At 43.0% G+C, this 21,147-nt stretch overlaps 1 protein-coding gene across 7 annotated transcripts in view; it reads left to right on the plus strand.

Annotated features, from left to right (window-relative positions):
• FIG4 (FIG4 phosphoinositide 5-phosphatase) overlaps positions 1-21,147 on the plus strand; it is a 653,436-nt gene that overhangs the window by 136,395 nt on the left and 495,894 nt on the right. For all 7 annotated transcript variants that reach the window (XR_008891311.1, XR_008891312.1, XM_056566306.1 and 4 more), the window contains exon 4: positions 3,460-3,583. Coding sequence is in view for 5 of the 7 variants with exons in the window: in XM_056566306.1 (XP_056422281.1) it covers positions 3,460-3,583 (124 nt within the window). In the remaining 2 variants the exon portion in view is untranslated. The remainder of the gene's footprint in view (positions 1-3,459; positions 3,584-21,147) is intronic.

A 21,147-nucleotide genomic window follows, 5' to 3' on the forward strand; every position in this document is an offset into this window, starting at 1 on the left:
ATGTCGCTTTACGGCGACGTGCATTGCTGTAAAGGGCCCGACCGCGGCTTAAGATATACTCACCTGTCACCGCCGCCGCCGGGATCCGGGTCTTCGGGGACGAGGTAAGTACCGGGGCCGGTCCCCAGCACTCCCCCGTCCCCCGCCGCGTCCTCCGGTCTTCCTCCCGTCCTCTCCGGACTTCAAGGGGCCGGGCAGGACGGGAGGAAGTAACCGCCCCCCCCCCCCCCCCCCCCCCCCCCCCCTGCGATTGGTCAGTTAACTAACCGACAGATCGCAGGGAATAGGAGGAGGTGGCCGGCTTGCCACCTCGCTCCTATGCTTTAGCATGGTCCTGGCTGTCTGTGACAGCCGGGATCATGCGAAATTACCGGGCGGTCGGGTCCCAGAGACCCGATCAGCCCGGTATCGCCGCAGATCGCAAGGGCGATTTCCCTTGCGATTTGCAGCGATCGCCGACATGGGGGGCCTACATGGCCCCCCTCGGCGTTTGCCCAGGATGCCTGCTGAAGGATTTCAGCAGGCATCCAGTTCCGATCTCTGCCCGGCGTGCGGCAGGGACCGGAAAACGCCAGGACGTACGGGGACGTCCTGGGTCCTTAAAGCCCAGGGTGCGGGGACGTCCCCGTACGTCCTGGGTCCTTAAGAGGTTAATGCCACGATGTCAGATATAAATCTGATACATTAATAAGTTTTGTTACTAACCTGAAACAAAGTCACAGAAGTTGGTTAGTTCAGATATCGGTATTACTCTGAAAGGAGAACCTCACATCAAATAATATCAAATGGGCATCTAATCTTTAGATGTATAAAATGAAGTTATAAATAATTACTCCACCCATTTCTAACCACAACTATCTCTGGTATTGAGATACAGTACTAAATATATAATTTGTAGTACACTTATAAATAGGAAGACTTAAACGAAGTTACCTCATGGAAATTTTTATATCATGCGGTGGAGCAGAGAAAGATCCATAGACTAAGCTATTAGCAATATATGAATGCATTAATCTGAATAAGATATGCCCCATTTATCTGCAGTTAAAGGATTAATAGTTTATGTCCTAATTTTACAATCTCAACATGGAGATTATATGAAGCCATTTCTGCTCTTCTACATGATATAATCCCATTTACATTAAAAGGTAGACAGATGAGGCGTAAAAAATGGTTTTGCAGAGGCGCTGCACAACAAGAACATGAAGCGAGGACTCGGAGCAGCACAGGACAATAAAATGTTTTTATTGTATAACGGGACAACGCGTTTCGGCATGAACGGCCTCCGCAAAACCGTTTTTTACGCCTCATCTGTCTACCATTACCATCGCCCCCCCCCCCATTATCGGGGCCCAATAACGGTAGGAGCGCAGCAGCCAACTAACACCATTGACCCAGGCCGTGCTTATTGCCGTACCATTCAGTCCACGGCTATACAAGGTGGTATATCACTGTGGTGCGGTGAAGGGCACACATCAGCAGATACCCTCATCAGGGAGCGCCCCCTGTGTTTTTTTTATCCTTCTCCAAGCATCTACATTAAAAATGAGGTAACTTAATCAAATAAGAAACCTGTGTATCTTACCGAGAGTGTGCATAGTTGCACTTCTGGAAAAGGAAAAAATGGTTTGCCTGGGATTCATGGAAAAGCCTATATTCATAACCGGTCATCAGAGAAGATAGGACTATTGGGAAATATTTCACCCTGACTCTTCATAGCTCTGGGAGCCTCTGTGAGAAATGTTGTGATCCTTCTTGTGATGCACCCCCTGTGTCTACCTACACATGCTATTTAGCTTGTTTCTTAAGCATCAACACAAACAAATATAATATCATCCAATGAATGACTGGGTGGGTCTGAGTATGTAGATCAGGGTCTAGTCACATTGATAGGACAATTAATCATTAATTCACTATTATTGGTATATGGATATGAATGTCATGTGACTATATTATGACCACTGTAATCACCTGTACAATCATTAAACATCTTGTCTTTCTAACCCATAAATACACCGATTACACAGATACAAGTATCCAGTATCAAAGAGGGAACACGTCTAAATGCCCTTATGTACTCTTAGGATATGTAGTAATGGACAATTTACAGTCTGCAAAAACAGCGCTCAACCTTCACCACCTATATCTAAAGAAGCTGTAACAGCCACATATCAGATGCAAAAAATAACAATCATTATTGTTAAAAACATATGACATACATGAAAGTTGCCTTATATCTGCTTTTAACATGTATGTCATGTTTTTAACACTGATTGTTACTTTTTGCATCTGATATGTGTCTGTTGTAGCTTCTTAATATATATGGGATGCCTTTCTAACCCAGTATAATAGCCATGGGTTACCTTTTCAGCCATCTCAAATAGATGACTTGACATAGACAAATGCTATTTACTATATACCAATAAATGCCAAGTGTTATCTACACACACGTGTATCCAGACTACATATTAAAGGGGTACTCGGGTGCTTACACATCTTATCCCCTATCCAAAGGATAGGGAATAAGATGCCTGATCGCGGGAGTCCTGCAGCTGAGGACGCCCGGGATCATGCACGGGGCACCCCGTTTGAAATCAGTCCCCGGAGCGTGTTCGCTCCAGGTCTGATTATGTGTCGACCGCACGGCCGTCGCCCTGTGACGTCACGCTCCACCCCTCAATGCAAGCTTACGGGAGGGGGCGTGATAGCTATCACGCCTCCTCCCGTATGCTTGCATTGAGGGGCGGAGCGTGACGTCAAACGCCGCCAGCCCTGCGGTCGACCATAATCAGACCCGGAGCGAGCGCGCTCCGGGGACTGATTACAAACGAAGGTGCCACGTGCATGATCCCGGGCGTCCCCAGCTGCGCGACTCCACGATCAGGCATCTTATCCCCTATCCTTTGGATAGGGGATAAGATGTGTAAGCACCCAAGTACCCCTTTAAGTCACAGTCACTTAGTATGCCTAAGCTATATAGATCAATATTCTAGTCATTATTACTATTATAATATGATATAGCATAACAATCCTAGTAGATACTACAATAAAAAGTATATTAATGATATATTTAAATATCTGAATAGACCAACATTCCACTGCAAGTTTTGGATGAGCTGGAGAATATTCACTTGTTTACAGACATCCCCTTTTCTTCACCAGTTGGTCATATAATAAGACAAAGGGTTTTACAATATTCACTCTGGTGCTTGAGACTTGGCTAACATGGTTGCTCTTATGTCAATACACAGACTAACAATCCAGAGAGTATATGTAATGTTTTATTTTTGTCTCTAGTACATCTTCTGTTTACCTCTCATATCATAACAGGATAAAAGAGAAGACATAACGGATGAATAGTAGCTATAATGACCACAACTGGATGTTCTTATCTGCTAAATATAGTAATTGTGTTTCATTACATCACCTTGTATTTTTTTCAAAAATTTTCTTTCTCAGCATGTTTACACCCAGCAAGAAGTACGGGAACTTCTCGGCCGCCTTGATTTGGGAAACCGTACAAAAATGGGACAGAAAGGATCATCAGGATTATCTCGTGCTGTGTCAGCTTTTGGTATTGTGGGTAAGCTAGTTATTCTCTTATTTCACGTTATATTTTAATATACATGTCGGCAATGGTAGTCTGTATTATATAATTCAGTCAACCAGAGAGTAGGTAGTATCCCTCTTTTCTGTAAACAATTGCTTCTGAAGTTGTGAGGTGAAACTAGTGGAGCGCCTCCTGTTGTGGCTTGAGATGCAGTTTTGACGTATTGGACCATAAGATGTGCTAATTTTAATGTTGAACTACAATGCGATCCCTCAAGGAATAGTAACAGTCCTAGCCAAAACTTCTACAACTACCGTATATAGAAATCCTATATACACACTGGAACACCAATTCTATACATAAGTAATAAACTTTATTGAGAACATCATTAAATAAAAGCAATTAAAAAGGACAGTATAGCCAGACAAAAAGGAGTTGGTAAGGCAGGTAATATATCATTAGTTAGTATAAACTATGGTGTTGTGTGGGTAGGTACACTGTTTATGTCTCCTAGCTTGTGCTCTGTGAGTGGGGAAGCTTCATGGTAATGCTGCTATTCTGTGCTCCAATTGCACACTATTATTTGCTTTTCCCCTTTCTCCTGACCACTCGCTGGAGGCCATTTATTCAGTAAACTCCTTACTTAGGTTTGTTTTTTGTGCAATTTATACATGACTGTCATGTGTAACTTATCATTTTTGTTATACTGGTGGCCCTACTCTTTAGCTAGGAATAACTATGTCATGTTTTGCATTTATGCATTTATACTAACTAATGATATATTACCTGCCTTACCAACTCCTTTTTGTCTGGCTATACTGTCCTTTTTAATTGCTTTTATTTAATGATGTTCTCAATAAAGTTTATTACTTATGTATAGAATTGGTGTTCCAGTGTGTATATAGGATTTCTTGTTAGTTACCAACACACTCGATTTGAAATATATTGGTATTATTTTGCCCCTTCTTTGGATTTATTATAACTACCGTATATACTCGTGTATAAGCCGAGTTTTTCAGCACGATTTTTCGTGCTGAAAACACCCCCCTCGCCTTATACTCGAGTGAACTCTCCGCCCTCAGTGGTCTTCAACCTGCGGACCTCCAGAGGTTTCAAAACTACAACTCCCAGCAAGCTCGGGCAGCTATCGGCTGTCCGGGCTTGCTGGGAGTTGTAGTTTTGAAACCTCTGGAGGTCCGCAGGTTGAAGACCACTGCGGCCTTCGACATCATCCAGCCCCCTCTCACCCCCTTTAGTTCTGTACTCACCTCCGCTCGGCGCTGGTCCGGTGCTGCAGGACTGTCCGGTGGGGAGGTCGTCCGGTGGGATAGTGGTTCCGGGCTGCCATCTTCACCGGGGAGGCCTCTTCTCCGCACTTCGGGCCCGGCCCCGGAATAGTCACGTTGCCTTGCCTTCATTACCAACGTTCCTCTGCGTCATCGTCAAAGCAACGCCTCTATTCTGGGCCCGAAGCGCGGAGAAGAGGCCTCCCTGGTGAAGATGGCAGCCCGGAACCACTATCCCACCGGACGACCTCCCCACCGGACAGTCCTGCAGCACCGGACCAGCGCCGAGCGGAGGTGAAATGGGGGGGGGGGGGGGGGGGGGGCTGCAGCACCGGACCAGCGCCGAGCGGAGGTGAAAGGGGGGGCTAGGGGGGGGGGGGGGGCTGGATGATGTCAAAGGCCGCAGTGGTCTTCAACCTGCGGACCTCCAGAGGTTTCAAAACTACAACTCCCAGCAAGCCCAGACAGCCGATGGCTGCCCGGGCTTGCTGGGAGTTGTAGTTTTGAAACATCTGGAGGTCCGCAGATTGTGGAATGATGACAGGGGGAGGATGAAGGGGGGGGGGGGGGGGAGTGTGGAATGATGGCAAAGGGATGATGAAGGGGGGTGTGTGGGATTATGACAAGGGGATGATGAAGGGGGGGGGGATTATGGCAAGGGGATGATGAAGGGGGGGTGTGTGGGATGATGACATGGGGATGATGACAGGGGGATGATGACAAGGGGATGGTGACAAGGGCATGATGAAGGGGGGGTGGGGATGATGACAAGGGGATGATGAAGGGGGGTGTGGGATGATGACAAGGGGAAGGGGATGATGAAGGGGGGTGGGGATGATGACAAGGGGATGATGAAGGGGGGGGGGGGGTGGGATGATGACAAGGGGATGATGACAGGCGGTGATGATGACAGGGTGATGATGATGAGGGTGTTAATGATGGGGGTCTGGATGATGACAGGGGGATGATGTATTTCCCACCCTAGGCTTATACTCGAGTCAATAACTTTTCCTGGGATTTTGGGGTGAAATTAGGGGCCTCGGCTTATATTCGGGTGGGCTTATACTCGAGTATATACGGTAAATTTTTATCCAATAATCACTAATATACGGTAATCTTTAGCTATAATTCCTTAAATTTTCAATTACAAATACTATTTGCAATAAAACAATTTATAAAAGAAGAGTACTGAGGTCAAGAATTAGGGGTGGAGGGTGAATGCCAAGCATGTAACATTACATAAAGCAGCAGGTAAAGTCACAGTAAACACACAGCTTATATGTGTTTGTATAGGTGCTTAACCCTCCACAGGATGTATGGATAAGTCGTGGAAGGGGGGGAACGGCATCAGAGCAGGATTATGACGTTATACTGCTCTGTACTGTGCGGCACTTGGCTGGAAATGTCAGCCAGGGGCCACAGCAAATAGCCTACAACATGCCTCTGTGCCATATGATCCTTTCTCTGCTGCTCCAGCTTGCTTTAGCAGACTAGAGAAGCAGAGCACAGATTACACTGATCGATGCTGTGCAATTTTATTTTTGCGTTTTTCTTTCTCCCACCTCGCCTTCTAAAATCCATAACTCTTTTATATTCCCATCTGCAGACCCATGTGATGGCTTGTTTTTTGTGTGATCAATTGTACTTTGTGATGATACCTCTCATTTTACCATAAAATGTGCAAAGAACACAAAAAATTATTTTTTTAGTGAGGAAATTTAAATGAAAATCACAATTGTGCTAATTTTGGAGGGTTTTATTCTCACACTGTGCACTTTATGGTGAAAATAACATGTTTTCTTTATTCTGTGGGTCAATACGATTAAAATGATACCCATCCTCACATTGTTTTCTATTATTGTACCACTTTTAAAAAAATATCAAACTTTTTAAATAAAATCAGTATGTTTTGACCAACTATAACTTTTTCATTTTTCGGTATATGGGGCTGTGTGAGGGCTAATTTTTTGCGCCATGACCTGTATTTTTTTTTTTTTAGTACTTTTTTGTATATGTGATTTTTTGATCGCCTTTTATGCCGTTCACCATACAGTATCATTAACATTATATTTTCATAGATTTATAGACATTTACGCACGCGGCAATACCAAATATGTTTAATAATAATAATTTTTTATGCTTTTAGGGGTAAAATGGGGAAAAGAGGTGATTTAGATTTTTATTTTGGGGGGGAAAGATTTTTCAAATGTTTTTTTTTTTTTTTTTACTTTTATTTTTAACTTCTTATGTCCCCATAGAGGACTATTCATGGCAATCATTAGATTGCCAATACTGCTCAGTGCTATGCATATGCATAGCACAGATCAGTATTATCGCAAACTTCTGCTCTGGTCTGCTGGAAGGCAGATCAGTGCAGAAGACCCGGGGAAGGCAGTGGAGGCAGGTGAGGCAACCTCAGTCAGCCATCTTAGCCAATCTGATCCCTGCGGCAGCGCCTCAGGCGATCAGATCAGCAATTTCAAGTGCCGCACTGCCGCAGATGCCGTGATCTGCATTGATCACGGCATCTGAGGCGTTAAAGGCGAACATCAGCGCGATTGCTGTGTATGCTGCAAGCACCCCTATGATGCTCGCGGTCATGCACAGGCCGTAAATGTAAGTCCTGGTGCCCGAAGTACCTCCGCACCAGGACATACATTTATGTTCGAGATATTTCCGAACAAGTAAAATATTACATTATGTAAACTGCATGGTGAATGGCGTAGATGTAAAAAAAAAAAATTCAAAAGTCAAGAATTGCATATTTTTGGTCACTTCATAGACCATAAAAATGAATTTTAAAAAATGATCAGAAAAATAAAAACTACAGATGACTGTGCAAGAAATAAGCCCTCATACATGCCTGTATATAGAAAAATAAAAAAGTTCTGGGGGTCAGAACAGGGTAATTTTAAACCCTTAAGGACCAGGCCCATTTTGGCTGCAACCTGTTCAGGATCCAGGGCGTATGGGTACGTCCTGACACCCTGGTACTTAAGGACCCATGACGTACCTGTACACCCGTGGGAATTTCGGTCCCCACCGGGCGGAGACCGGACCAGGATGAATGCTGATATCGATCAGCAGGCACCCCGCGCAAATGCCCAGCGGGGGGGGGGGGAGGTGTCACCAGACCGCGGCAAATCGACGGTGAATTCACACCGGCGATTTGTGCAATTCCGGGTCATACGGGTCTATGGCGACCCGGTGACCTGGAAAATAAGGGGGATTGGGGTTGTCCAAGACACCCACGATCCCCCTGAAGGGATAGGAGTGAGGTGGCAGGGGTGCCAGCCCTCCTATCCCTGCTATTAGTCGTATAGACGCGATGGCCAATAGCAGATCGGGGGCGGGGGGATTAACTTTCGATTTCAGCGTTCTGCCCCCCCCCACAATAGGCGGGGCAGAACATGGAAACCGACAGGGACCGGCGCCGAAGGTCACTTACCCATCTGCGGAGGCTGCCGGCGTTGATTTGGCTGCGGTCTCTAAATTGTATCCCTCCAGATGTTGCAAAACTACAACTCCCAGCATGCCCAGACAGCTGTTTGGGCATGCTGGGATTTGTAGTTTTGCAACAGCTAGAGGTCTATAGTCTAGAGACCACTGCACAGTGATCTCCAAACTGTAGCCCTCTAGATCTTGCAAAACTGCAACATCTAGCATGCCCACACACCAGTTTTCTGTCTGGGCATGCTGGGATTTGTAGTTTAGCAACATCTGGAGGGCCACAGTTTGAAGATCACTGTGCAGTGGTCTCCAAAATGTAGCCCTCCAGATGTTGCAAAACTGCAAATCCCAGCCATGCCCAAACGGAAACATCTGTCTCGGCATGTTGGGAGTTGTAGTTGCGTACCGCCAGCTGTTGCATAACTACACCTCCCAGCATGCCCTTCGGCGATCAGTACATGCTGGGGGTTGTAGTTTTGCAACAGCTGGAGGCACACTGGTTGGAAAATACTGAGTTAGGTAACAGAACCTAACTGAAGGTTTTCCAACCAGTGTGCCTCCAGCTGTTGAAAAAGTACAACTCACAGCATGCACGGTCTGTCAGTACATGCTGGGAGTTGTAGTTTTGAAATAGCTGGAGGTTTGCCCACCTTCCATGTGAATGTACAGGGTACATTCACACTGGCGAGTTTACAGTAAGTTTCCTGCTTGAAGTTTGAGCTGCGGCAAACTCCTAGCGGGAAACTCACCGTAACCCGCCAGTGCGAATATACCCTAAAAACACTACACTACACTAACACTACACATAATAAAGGGTAAAACACTACATATACAACCCCTTACACTGCCCCCCCCCCAATTAAAATGAAAAACGTATTGTTGTATGGCAGTGTTTGCAAAACGGAGCCTCCAGCTGTTGCAAAACAACAACTCCCAGCATTTACGGACAGCCACTGACTGTCCAGGCATGCTGGTAGTTTAGCAACAGCTGGAGGCACCCTGTTTGGAAATCAGTGGCGTAGAATACCCCTATGTCCACCCCTATGCAATCCCTAATTTAGCCCTCAAATGCGCATGACCCTCTCTCACTTCGGAGCCCTGTCGTATTTCAAGGAAACAGTTTAGGGCCACATATGGGGTATTTCCGTACTCGGAGAAATTGCACTACAAACTTAAGGGGGCTTTTTCTCCTTTTACCCCTTATGAAAATGAAAAGTTGGGGGCTACACCAGCCTCTTAGTGTAAAAAAATAAAAATTGTACACTAACATGATGGTGTTGCCCCATACTTTTTATTTTCACAAGCGTTAAAAGGAAGAAAAAGCCCCCCAAAATTTGTAACGCAATTCCTCCTGAGTACGGAAATACCCCATATGTGGGCGGAAAATGCTCTGCGGACGCACAAGGCTCAGCAGTGAGAGCGCACTATGTACATTTGAGGCCTAAATTGGTGATTTGCACAGGGGTGGCTGATTTTACAGCGGTTCTGACATAATCGCAAAAAAATAAATACCCACATGTGACGCCATTTTAGAAACTACACCCCTCACGGAACGAAACAAGGGGTATAGGGAGTCTTAACACTCCACAGGTGTTTAATGAAAATTCTTCAAAGTTGGATGGAAAAATGAAAATAATAATAATAATAATAATAATAATAATAATAATTTCACTAAAATGCTGGTGTTACCCTAAATTTTTCATTTTCACTAGGGAAAATAGGAAAAAAGCCCCCCAGAATTTGTAACGCCATTTCTTCTGAGTGAGAACATACCCCATATGTGGATTTAAAGTGCTCAGAAGCAGGGCTGTGGAGTCGGAGGAAATTTTGGGTACCTGGAGTCGGAGTCGGCAAACAATGCACAGACTCCGACTCCTACTAAATTTAGATTGGAATGAAAAAAAAAAAAGCAAGTTTAAATGTCCCAATTCACAAAAAGTTATAATTAATGAATTCTCTACTGTAAGAATAAAGATCAATGCATGCAGTGCCTCATGTAACCGCAAAACAAACACGTTAAGTGACTGTGAAGAAGCACGCTTTTCATGTGCTTTACTATTTGGCACACAACGCACAATTAGGAGTGGCAATACTTATACTTTCCATAGTGTTGTGTCCTGCTGTTACAGGGAACCCATGGGTAACCTAGCCTCTCACTGATAAGGGATTAAGGAAATATGTTTTTTGCAGGACTAGAGACACTTGCATAAGTGAAGGGAATGGAGGGTCAATAGTTCAAGACTGAAGCTGTAAACCATTGGAAAAACCGCTGCCATTCAGCTAAGGCTATTAAAACTTGTAAACTCGATTGTTAGCTTAAAGGGGTACTCCGCCCCTAGACATCACGAGGGGCGGAGCCGTGATGTAGCGATGCTCCGGCCCCTGTATCGTCCGTCATTATGCACAGAGCGAACTCGCTCTGTGCAGTAATGAGAGCGCGGTGCCGCAGTGGCGATCCCGGGGGTCCCCAGCAGCGGGACCCTGGTGATCTGACATCTTATCCCCTATCCTTTGGAAAGGGGATAAGATGTCAGATCGCCGGGGTCCCGCTGCTAGGGATCCCAGGGATCGCCGCTGCGGCACCGCACGCTCATTACTGCACAGAGCGCGTTCACTCTGTGCGTATTGACGGGCGATACAGGGGCCAGAGCATCGTTACATCACGGCTCCGCCCCTCATGATGTCACGGCCCGCCCCCTCAATACAAGTCTATGGGAAGGGGCGTGGGGGTCGTCACGCCCCCTGCCATAGACTTGCATTAAGGGGGTGGGCCGTGATGTCATGAGGGGTGGAGCCATGACGTCACGCTCCGTCCCCTGTATCGTCCATCATTACGCACAGAGCGAACTCTCTCTGTGTAGTAATGAAAGCGCGGTGCCGCAGCGGCGATCCCGGGGGTCCCCAGCAGCGGGTCCCCGGCGACCTGATATCTTATCCCCTATCCTTTGGGGATAAGATGTCTAGGGGCGGAGTACCCCTTTAAACTTGACTATGGGATTCTACTAGGGAAATCATGTTTTATAATAAATGCCCCTTCCTGGATCCTCCCACTGCCCTATCTTCAGCAGCAGATCAGCACACAAACTGTCGGGGTCGGGGAGTCGGGGTCGGAGTTGGAAGCACAGAAAACTCTGGAGTCGGAGTTGGAGTCGGAACATTTATCTACCGACTCCACAGCCCTGCTCAGAAGAGAGGGAGCCCCATTGGGCTTTTGAAGAGAAAATTTGTCCGGAATTGAAGGCCACGTGTGTTTACAAATCCCCCCATAGTGCCAGAACAATGGACACACATGTGACCCCCATTTTGAAACTACACGCCTCACATAATGTAATAAGGGGTTCAGTGAGTATTTACGCCCCACAGGTGTCTGACAGATTTTTGGAACAGTGGTCCGTGAAAATGAAAAATGTAATTTTTCATTTGCACAGCCCACTGTTCCAAAGATCTGTCAAACGCCAGTGGGGTGTAAATACTCACGGCACCCCTTATTAAATTCTGTGAGGGGTGTGCAAAATGGGGTCACATGTGGGGGGTGGGGGGTGGGGGGTTCCACTGTTCTGACACCACGGGGGGCTTTGTAAACGCACATGGCCCCTGACTTCTATTCCAACCAAATTCTGTCTCCAATAGCTCAATGGCGCTCCTCTTCTGAGCATTGTAGTGCGCCAGCAGAGCACTTGACGTCCACACATGGGGTATTTTCTTACTCAGAAGAAATTGGGTTACAAATTTTGGTGGTAATTTTCTCCTATTACCCCTTGTAAAAATGTAAAATTTGGTGAAAAAACTGCATTTTAGTGAAATAAAAAAAAAAATCATTTACACAGCCAACTTTAACAAAAAGTCGTCAAACACCTGTGAGGTGTTAAAGGGGTATTCCAGGCCAAAACTTTTTTTTTATATATCAACTGGCTCTGGAAAGTTAAACAGATTTGTAAATTACTTTTATTAAAAAATCTTAATCCTTCCAATAGTTATTAGCTTCTGAAGTTGAGTATTTGTTTTCTGTCTAACTGCTCTCTGATGACTCGCGTCCCGGGAGCTGTGCAGTTCCTATGGGGATATTCTCCCATCAGGCACAGCTCCCGGGACATGACATCATCACTGAGCAGTTAGACAGAAAACTTCAGAAGCTAATAACTATTGGAAGGATTAAGATTTTTTTAATAGAAGTAATTTACAAATCTGTTTAACTTTCCGGAGCCATTTGATATATATAAAAAGGTTTTGCCTGGAATACCCCTTTAAGGCTCACTGTATCCCTTGTTACGTTCCTTGAGGGGTGTAGTATCCAAAATAGTATGCCATGTGTTTTTTTTATTTGGTGTTCTGGCAGCATAGGGGCTTCCTAAATGTGACATGCCCCCCAAAAACAGTTCCAGCAAAATTTGCTTTCCAAAAGCCAAATGTGACTCCCCTTCTGAGCATTGTAGTGCGCCAGCAGAGCCCTTGACGCCCCCACATGGGGTATTTCCATACTCAGAAGAGATGGGGGTGACAAATTTTGGGGGGCATTTTCTCCTATTACCCCTTGTAAAAAAAAAATTATTTGGGGGAAAACCAGCATTTTAGTTTAAAAAAAATAATTAACACATCCAAATTTAACGAAAAGTCGTCAAACACCTGTGGTGTGTTAAGGCTCACTGTACCCCTTGTTACGTTCCTTGAGGGGTGTAGTTTCCAAAATAGTATGCCATGTGTTTTTTTTTTTTTGCTGTTCTAGCACCATAGGGGCTTCTTAAATGTGACATGCCCCCCAAAAACCATTTCAAAAAAATTCACTCTACAAAATCCCACTGTCGCGCCTTCCCTTCTAAGCCCTCTAGTGCAGCCGCCGAACACTTGACATACACATATGAGATATTTCCTTACTCGAGAGAAATTGGGTTACACAAGATTTCTCTCCTTTTATCCCTTGTAAAAATAAAAAAATTGGGTCTACAAGAACATGCCAGTGTAAAAAATTATTTTGAATTTTCTCCTTCAATTTGCTGCTATTCCTGTGAAACACCTAAAGGGTTAACACACCTACAGAATGTCATTTTGAATACTTTGAGGGGTGCAGTTTTTATCATGGGGTCATTTATAGGGTATTTCTAATATGAAGGCCCTTCAAATCCACTTCAAAACTGAACTGGTCCCTGAAAAATTTAGATTTTGAAAATGTGAAAAATTGGAAAATTGCTGCTATACTTTGAAGCCCTCTGATGTCTTCCAAAAGTAAAAACATGTCAGTTTTATGATGCAAACATAAAGTAGACATATTGTATATGTGGATCAATATACAATTTATTTGGAATATCCATTTTCCTTATAAGCAGAGAGCTTCAAAGTTAAAAAAAAAAAAAAAAAATGCAAATTTTCAATTTTTTCATCTAATTTGGGAATTTTTCACCAAGAAATGATGCAAGTATCGATGAAATGTTACCACTAACATAAAGTAGAATATGTCAAGAAAAAACAATCTCGGAATCCGAATGAAAGGTAAAAGCATCCCAGAGTTATTAATGCTTAAAGTGACAGTGGTCAGATGTGCAAAAAATGGCCGGGTCCTACACTGAAAATCGTCTGGGTCCTTAAGGGGTAAGGACCAGAGCGTTTTTTGCTGACCACTGAAATTTTGCATTTTTCTGACTTTGAAGCTGTCTGCTTGTAAAGACAATAGACATTTCAAATAAATTATATTTTGATTCACAAATACAATATGTCTTCTTTATGTTTGCATCATAAAGTTGACATGTTTTTACTTTCGGAAGACATCAGAGGGCTTCAAAGTTCAGCAGCAATTTTCCAATGTTTCTCAAAATTTTCAAAATCGGAATTTTTCATGGATCAGTTCTGGTTTGAAGTAGATTTGAAGGGCTTTCTTTTTAGAAATACCCGATAAATTACCCCATTATAAAAACTGCACCCCTCAAAGTATTCAAAATGACATTCAGTAAGTGTGTTAACTCTTTAGGTGTTTCACAGGAATAGCAGCAAAGTGAAGGAAAAAATTTGAAATCTTAATTTTTTACATTCGCATGTTCTTGTAGACCCAGTTTTTAAATTTTTCAAGGGGTAAAAGGAGAAAATCCTCTAAAAATGTGTAGCCCAATTTATCTTGATAAAGGAAATACCTCATATCTGTATGTCAAGTGTTCGGCCGGCGCAGTAGAGGGCTCAGAAGGAAAGGAGCTAAATGGTTTTTGGGGGGCATGTCGCATTTAGAAAGCCCCTAAGGTGCCAGAACAGCAGAGAACCCCCCACATGGCATACCATTTTGGAAACTACACCCATCAAGGCATGTAACAAGGGGTCCAGTGAGCCTTAACACCCCACAGGTGTTTGACGACTTTTCATTAGTCGGATGTTTAAATGAAAGAAAAAAATTTTTTCACTAACGTGCAGTTTTTTCCCCCACATTTACCATTTTTACAAAGGGTAATGGGAGAAAATGCCCCCCAAAATTTGTTACCCCATCTCTTCTGAGTATGGAAATACCACATGTTAGGAAATAAAATGCTCTGCGGGCGAACTACAATGCTCAGAAGAGAAGGAGTCACATTTGGCTTTTGGAAAGCAGATTTTGCTGAAATCGTTTTTGGGGGGGCATGTCGCATTTAGGAAGCCCCTATTGTGCCAGACAACGTAACAAGGGGTACAGGGAGCCATAACATTTGTAAACACACGTGGCCTTTAATTCCGGACAAATTTTCTCATCAAAAGCCCAATGGCGCTCTCTCTCTTCTTAGCATTGTAGTTCGCCCACAGAGCACTTTACATCCACATATGGGGTATGTTCTTACTCAGAAGAAATGGGGTTACAATTTTTTTTCTTATTTTCCCTTGTGAAAATGAAAAATTTAGGGTAACACCAGCATTTCAGTGAAAATTTTTTTTTTTAAATGTTCCCATCCATTTTTAACAAAAATTCGTCAAACACCTGTGGGGTGTTAAGGCTCACTATACCCCTTGTTTCATTCCGTGAGGGGTGTAGTTTCCAAAATGGGATCACATGTGGGTATTTATTTTTTTGCATTTGTCAGAACCGCTGTAAAATCAGCCACCCCTGTGCTAATCACCAACTTAGTCCTCAAATATACATAGTGTGCTCTCATTCCTGAGCCTTGTTGTGCGTCCGCAGAACATTTTATGCCCACATATGGGGTATTTCCGTACTCCAATTTTTGGGGTCTTTTTTTTCCTTTTACCGTTTGTGAAAATAAAAAGTATGGGACAACACCAGCATGTTAGTGTAAAAATGTTTATTTTTTTACACTAACAGGCTGGTGTAGACCCCAACCTTTCCTTTTTATAAGGTGTAAAAGGAGAAAAAGCCCGCCAAAATTTGTAGTGCAATTTCTCCCCAGTACGGAAATACCCCATATGTGGCCCTAAACTGTTTCCTTGAAATACGACAGGGCTCCGAAGTGAGAGAGGGTCATGCGCATTTGAGGGCTAAATTAGGGATTGCATAGGGGTGGACATAGGGGTATTCTACACCAGTGATTCCCAAACAGGGTACCTCCAGCTGTTGCTAAACTCCTAGCATGCCTGGGCAGTCAGTGGCTGTCCAGAAATGCTAGGAGTTGTTGCTTTGCAACAGCTAGAGGCTCAGTTTTGGATACACTTCCATACAATACGTTTTTCATTTTTATTGGGGGGACAGTGTAAGGGGGTGTATTTTTAGTGTTTTACCCTTTATTATGTGTTTAGTGTAGTGTCTTTAAGGTACATCCGCACTGGCGGGTCACGGTCAGTTTCCCGCTAGGAGTTTGGGCTGCGGTGAAAAATTTGGCGCAGCTCAAACTTGAAGCAGGAAACTTACTGTAAACCCGCCCTTGTGAATGAACCCTGTACATTCACATGGGGCGGTAAACCTCCAGCTGTTTCAAAACCAACAACTCCCAGCATGTACTGACAGACTGTGCATGCTGGTAGTTGTACTTTTGCAACAGCTGGAGGCACACTGGTTGGAAAACCTTCAGTAAGGTTCTGTTACCTAACTCAGTATTTTACCAACCAGTGCGCCTCAAGCTTTTGCAAAACTACAACTAGGAGCTGTATTTTTGCAAGATCTAGGGGGCCACAGTTTAGAGACCACTGCACAGTGATCTCCAAACTGTAGCCCTCCAGCTGTTGCAAAACTACAAAGCCCAGCAAACAGCTGTCTGGGCATGCTGGGAGTTGTAGTTTTGCAACATCTGGATGGCTAAAGTTTATAGACCACTGTATAGTGGTCTCAGACTGTAGCCCTCCATATGTTGCTAGGCAACTCACCGGCTTCCGTAGGATCCAGGGAGCCGCATCGCCGTCCTCTGCTGCTGTCTTGGACAACCCCAATCCCCCTTTTTTTTCGGTTTACCAGGTCACCATAGACCCGTATGACCCGGGATCGGCGCAAATCACCGGTGTGAATTCACCAGCGATTTGCGGCGATCACCGATATGGGGGGGGGGATCTGATGACCCCCCATGGGCATTTGCGTGGGGTGCCTGCGCATCGATATCAGCAGTCACGCTGGTCCCCGCCCGGCGCGCGTCGTGGACCGAAATTCCCATGGGCGTACAGGTATGCCCTTGTTCCTTAAGTACCAGGGAGCGAAGGCGTACCTGTATGCCTGTGGTCGCTAAGTGGTTCAGCATACTATATATATATATATATATATATATATATATATATATATATATATATATATATATCATCTATATTACTATACTGTATATAAGGGAGATTCAAAAAGGCCATTAGCACTCCGCGGGCTGTCTGGGTAAGAAGTAGGGATCGACCGATAACGTTTTTTTAGGGCCGATACTCTGTGGAGGTTAGGGCCGATAACTTATACTGATATTCCAGTATAAGTTAACGGCAATTTATCCCCCCCCAACGACACCGCTGCAGATCATTGATTTAAAGCGGGAGCTTTAAATCAATGAAATGCAGTGGCTTTTGCGGTGCCAGAGACCACCGCCGCCACCCACTTTTCTCTCCCTGCCTGTCCTTAGTCCTATCACCTCCACAACTCCCCCCCCCCCCCCCCGCACCGCACTCAGAATTCATGGAATACATCTTGAGTTTAATTTTTCTGTCAACACCTACTGATTAAATTGAAATGGAAAATCAGGAAAAAAATGTAATTATAACATTCTGCCTCCATTTTTCTTTCATTTCTGTGAAACGCCTAAAGGGTTAATTAACTTCTTTAAAGTCATTCTGACTGCTTTAACCCCTTAAGGACTCAGGGTTTTTCCGTTTTTGCACTTTCGTTTTTTCTTCCTTACCTTTTAAAAATCATAACCCTTTCAATTTTCCACCTAAAAATCTATATTATGGCTTATTTTTTGCGTCACTAAATCTACTTTCCAGTGACATCAGTCATTTTACCCAAAAATTCACGGCGAAACGGAAAAAAAAATCATTGTGCGACAACAAATCGAAGAAAAAACGCCATTTTGTAAATTTTGGGGGCTTCCGTCTCTACGCAGTGCATATTTCGGTAAAAATGACACCTTATCTTTATTCTCTAGGTCCATACGGTTAAAATGATACCCTACTTATATAGGTTTGATTTTGTCGTACTTCTGGAAAAAATCATAACTACATGCAGGAAAATTTATACGTTTTAAAAATGTTATCTTCTGACCCCTTTAACTTTTTTATTTTTCCACGTACAGGGCGGTATGAGGGCTCATTTTTTGCGCTGTGATCTGAAGTTTTTATCGGTACGATTTTTGTTTTGATCGAACTTTTTGATCACTTTTTATTCATTCTTTAATGGTATAAAAAGTGACCAAAATACGCTTTTTTGGACTTCGGAATTTTTTTACGTGTACGCCATTGACCGTGCGGTTTAATTAACAATATATTTTTATAGTTCGGACATTTACGCACGCGGCGATACCACATATGTTTATTTTTATTTACACTGTTTTCTTTTTTTTATTGGAAAAGGGGGTGATTCAAACTTTTATTAGGGAAGGGGTTAAATGACCTTTATTAACCCTTTTTTAAATTTTTTTTTGCAGTGTTATAGGTCCCATAGGGACCTATAACACTGCACACACTGATCTCCTATGCTGATCACTGGCGTGTATTAACACGCCTGTGATCAGCATTATCGACGCTTGACTGCTCCTGCCTGGATCTCAGGCACGGAGCAGTCATTTGTCGATCGGACACCGAGGAGGGAGGTAAGGGCCCTCCCGTTGTCCTGTAAGTTGTTCGGGACCCCACGATTTCACCGCGGCGGTCCCGAACAGCCCGACTGACTAGCCGGGATACTTTCGCTTTAGAAGCGGCGGTCAGCTTTGACCGCAGCTTCTAAAGAGTTAATACCGCACATTGCCGCGATCGGCAATGTGTGGTATTAGCCGCAGGTCCCGGCCGTTGATGAGCGCCGGGACCGACGCGATGTGATGTCCTGCGTCGTTAAGGGGTGCAGTTTTTTAAAACGGGGTGATTTATGGGGGCATCTAACATACAGGCCCCTCAATTCCACTTCAGAACTGCATTGGTCCCTGAAAAATCAGATTTTGACGTTTTCTTGTAAATCTAGAAAATTGCTGCTAAACTTATAAAACTTCTAACATTTTACAAAAGTAAAAGAATGTTTATCAAATGATGGGAACATAAGGTAGACATAGTGTATATGTGATAACCTGTATAGAGACACAAGCCAACCAGCAATAAAGAGCTGAAAAAAATGATATAACATGTAAAGTCCAGGGTCCTGTATTCGGGTGCGGACCAATGATAAACGGGTGCGTGGAGGTGCTAACTGTCCAGAAGTATAATATAATATATATATAATATAGTATAATATAAAACTGAAAGAAGTAAAGAGTTGCACTCACCACATCACCACAGGATGTTTTTCAAAGCAGAATTTATTTCATAATGGTGACAGAGATTGCGGAGGGAAGGGGGGAGTACAGGCATCAGCTCCGCCCCCCCTCACTCCACTGTAAGACTTGTAATCTCTTTACTTCTTTCAGTTTTATGGCGTATATGTTAATTAGTCATTCATTTTGTGTGGCATGACTTTGTCGAACAAGCAGAAAATGTAAAATCTAGAAAAATGCTTATTTTTAATGTTGTTCCGCAAAATTTAGCATTTTTTCACAATAAAAGCAATTTCAATCAATATGTCACAAAAAAAACTATCTTAGAATTGCTTTCATAAGTAAAAGCATTCCAGTGTTGTTACCAAATAAGGGGACACATGCTAAGGAGTAAAGGGGTTAAAAACATTTGAACAACTGAAGTAAAATGAATAGAAATTGGCTTTTATATGGAATGCAGTTGTTTTTCTTTTTTTTTTTTATTAAATAAATGTGCACCAAGAACAGTATTGTTTTCAACTGTATGGAAATATACTTTGGAGGTAAAGTGAATATGGCCTTAGCCTCTTTGCTTCATTGTTCTAATTTTTAGTTTTTATGACATTGTTTTGCATAATTTTTATCAACTTGGAACAAACCTGAGCAGGTATTACTCTTTATATTTCTATACTGAAAACGTTATGACATAGAGTTTCAGTTAATGTGCACCATGAAATACTTCAAAGCAGGAGATTCAGATCCTGTCATCATAGTCCCCTTAGCATGAAATGCACAAACAACTGTTCCAGTTTCAGGACATGAAAAAGTGGTTAAAATGGTGTGTTTTTCAATAAAAGCATGCCCCACACTGTACACATGTTTCAGAACCTTTTTCAGCAGGTAGAGTTGTTTTCATCAATTTCCTCTTCACTATTTGGTTGCTGTGGCATCGTGCTTCCTTTTGAAGCGTACACGTGAGCTGTAAAGCAGATCTCTCCTGGTTATTGAAAGCATGAATCAGATACTTTACTGCAGCACGGATGAGTAACACATAAGAGGCTGCATTTATATTCAAACTATTGCATAGTGGAGAAAAACAAACCTGGGTAAAAACATGTATATTTTTAAGTAAGCCTTGGTAATTTGCTCTTTACTCTTCCTAATGTCCCAATGTTTTGTGCTTATTTAGTGCTAGATAGAGGACAATTTCAAACTTAAGAATAGAATTTATTTCTTGGTATATTTTAGAGCCTTTTCAAAAGGTTTAGTTTTTGTTGTATTTTAAAGATATTAAACAGTGGAATGTTGCTATTTTTCACCTTTGAAATCAATGTGAAACAAGGTTGAATAACTTCAGAGATGCTCCACTTGTTTGTGCCCAAACCAAACTATGACTACTTTCCTGCTATTATTATAATGCAGTTCATACAAAGATGGAGCTATTAGGTCATTAACTGTCTGTTTTATTTTTATTGTAGCTCTGAATGGCAATTTAGAATAAAACATGTCATTGTGCACAAAAGATATTCATAGCAACCAATCAGATTTCAGCTTTAAATTTTCCAGAGCAGAATTTACAGAGCATCTGTCAGGACCAGAACGCTCATTGTTTACAGATCTACTAACCCTTTAAGGGCCCAGACAATTTTCACTGTAGGACCCGGCCATTTTTTGAACATCTGACCACTGTCACTTTAAACATTAATAACTCTGGAATGCTTTTAGTTATCATTCTGATTCCGAGATTATTTTTTCGTGACATATTCTACTTTAACATAGTGGTAAAATTTTGTGGTAACTTGCATCATTTCTTGGTGAAAAATCCCAAAATTTGATGAAAAATTAGAAAATTTAGCATTTTTCTAACTTTGAAGCTCTCTGCTTGTAAGGAAAATGGATATTCCAAATAAAAAATGTTTTGGATTCACATATACAATATGTCTACTTTATGTTTGCATCATAAAATTTTTTACTTTTGGAAGACACCAGAGGGCTTCAAAGTTCAGCAGCAATTTTCCAATTTTTCACAAAATTTTCAAACTCACAATTTTTCATGGAC

This window comes from Hyla sarda, chromosome 3, assembly GCF_029499605.1.
Source record: "Hyla sarda isolate aHylSar1 chromosome 3, aHylSar1.hap1, whole genome shotgun sequence".
NCBI lineage: Eukaryota > Metazoa > Chordata > Amphibia > Anura > Hylidae > Hyla > Hyla sarda.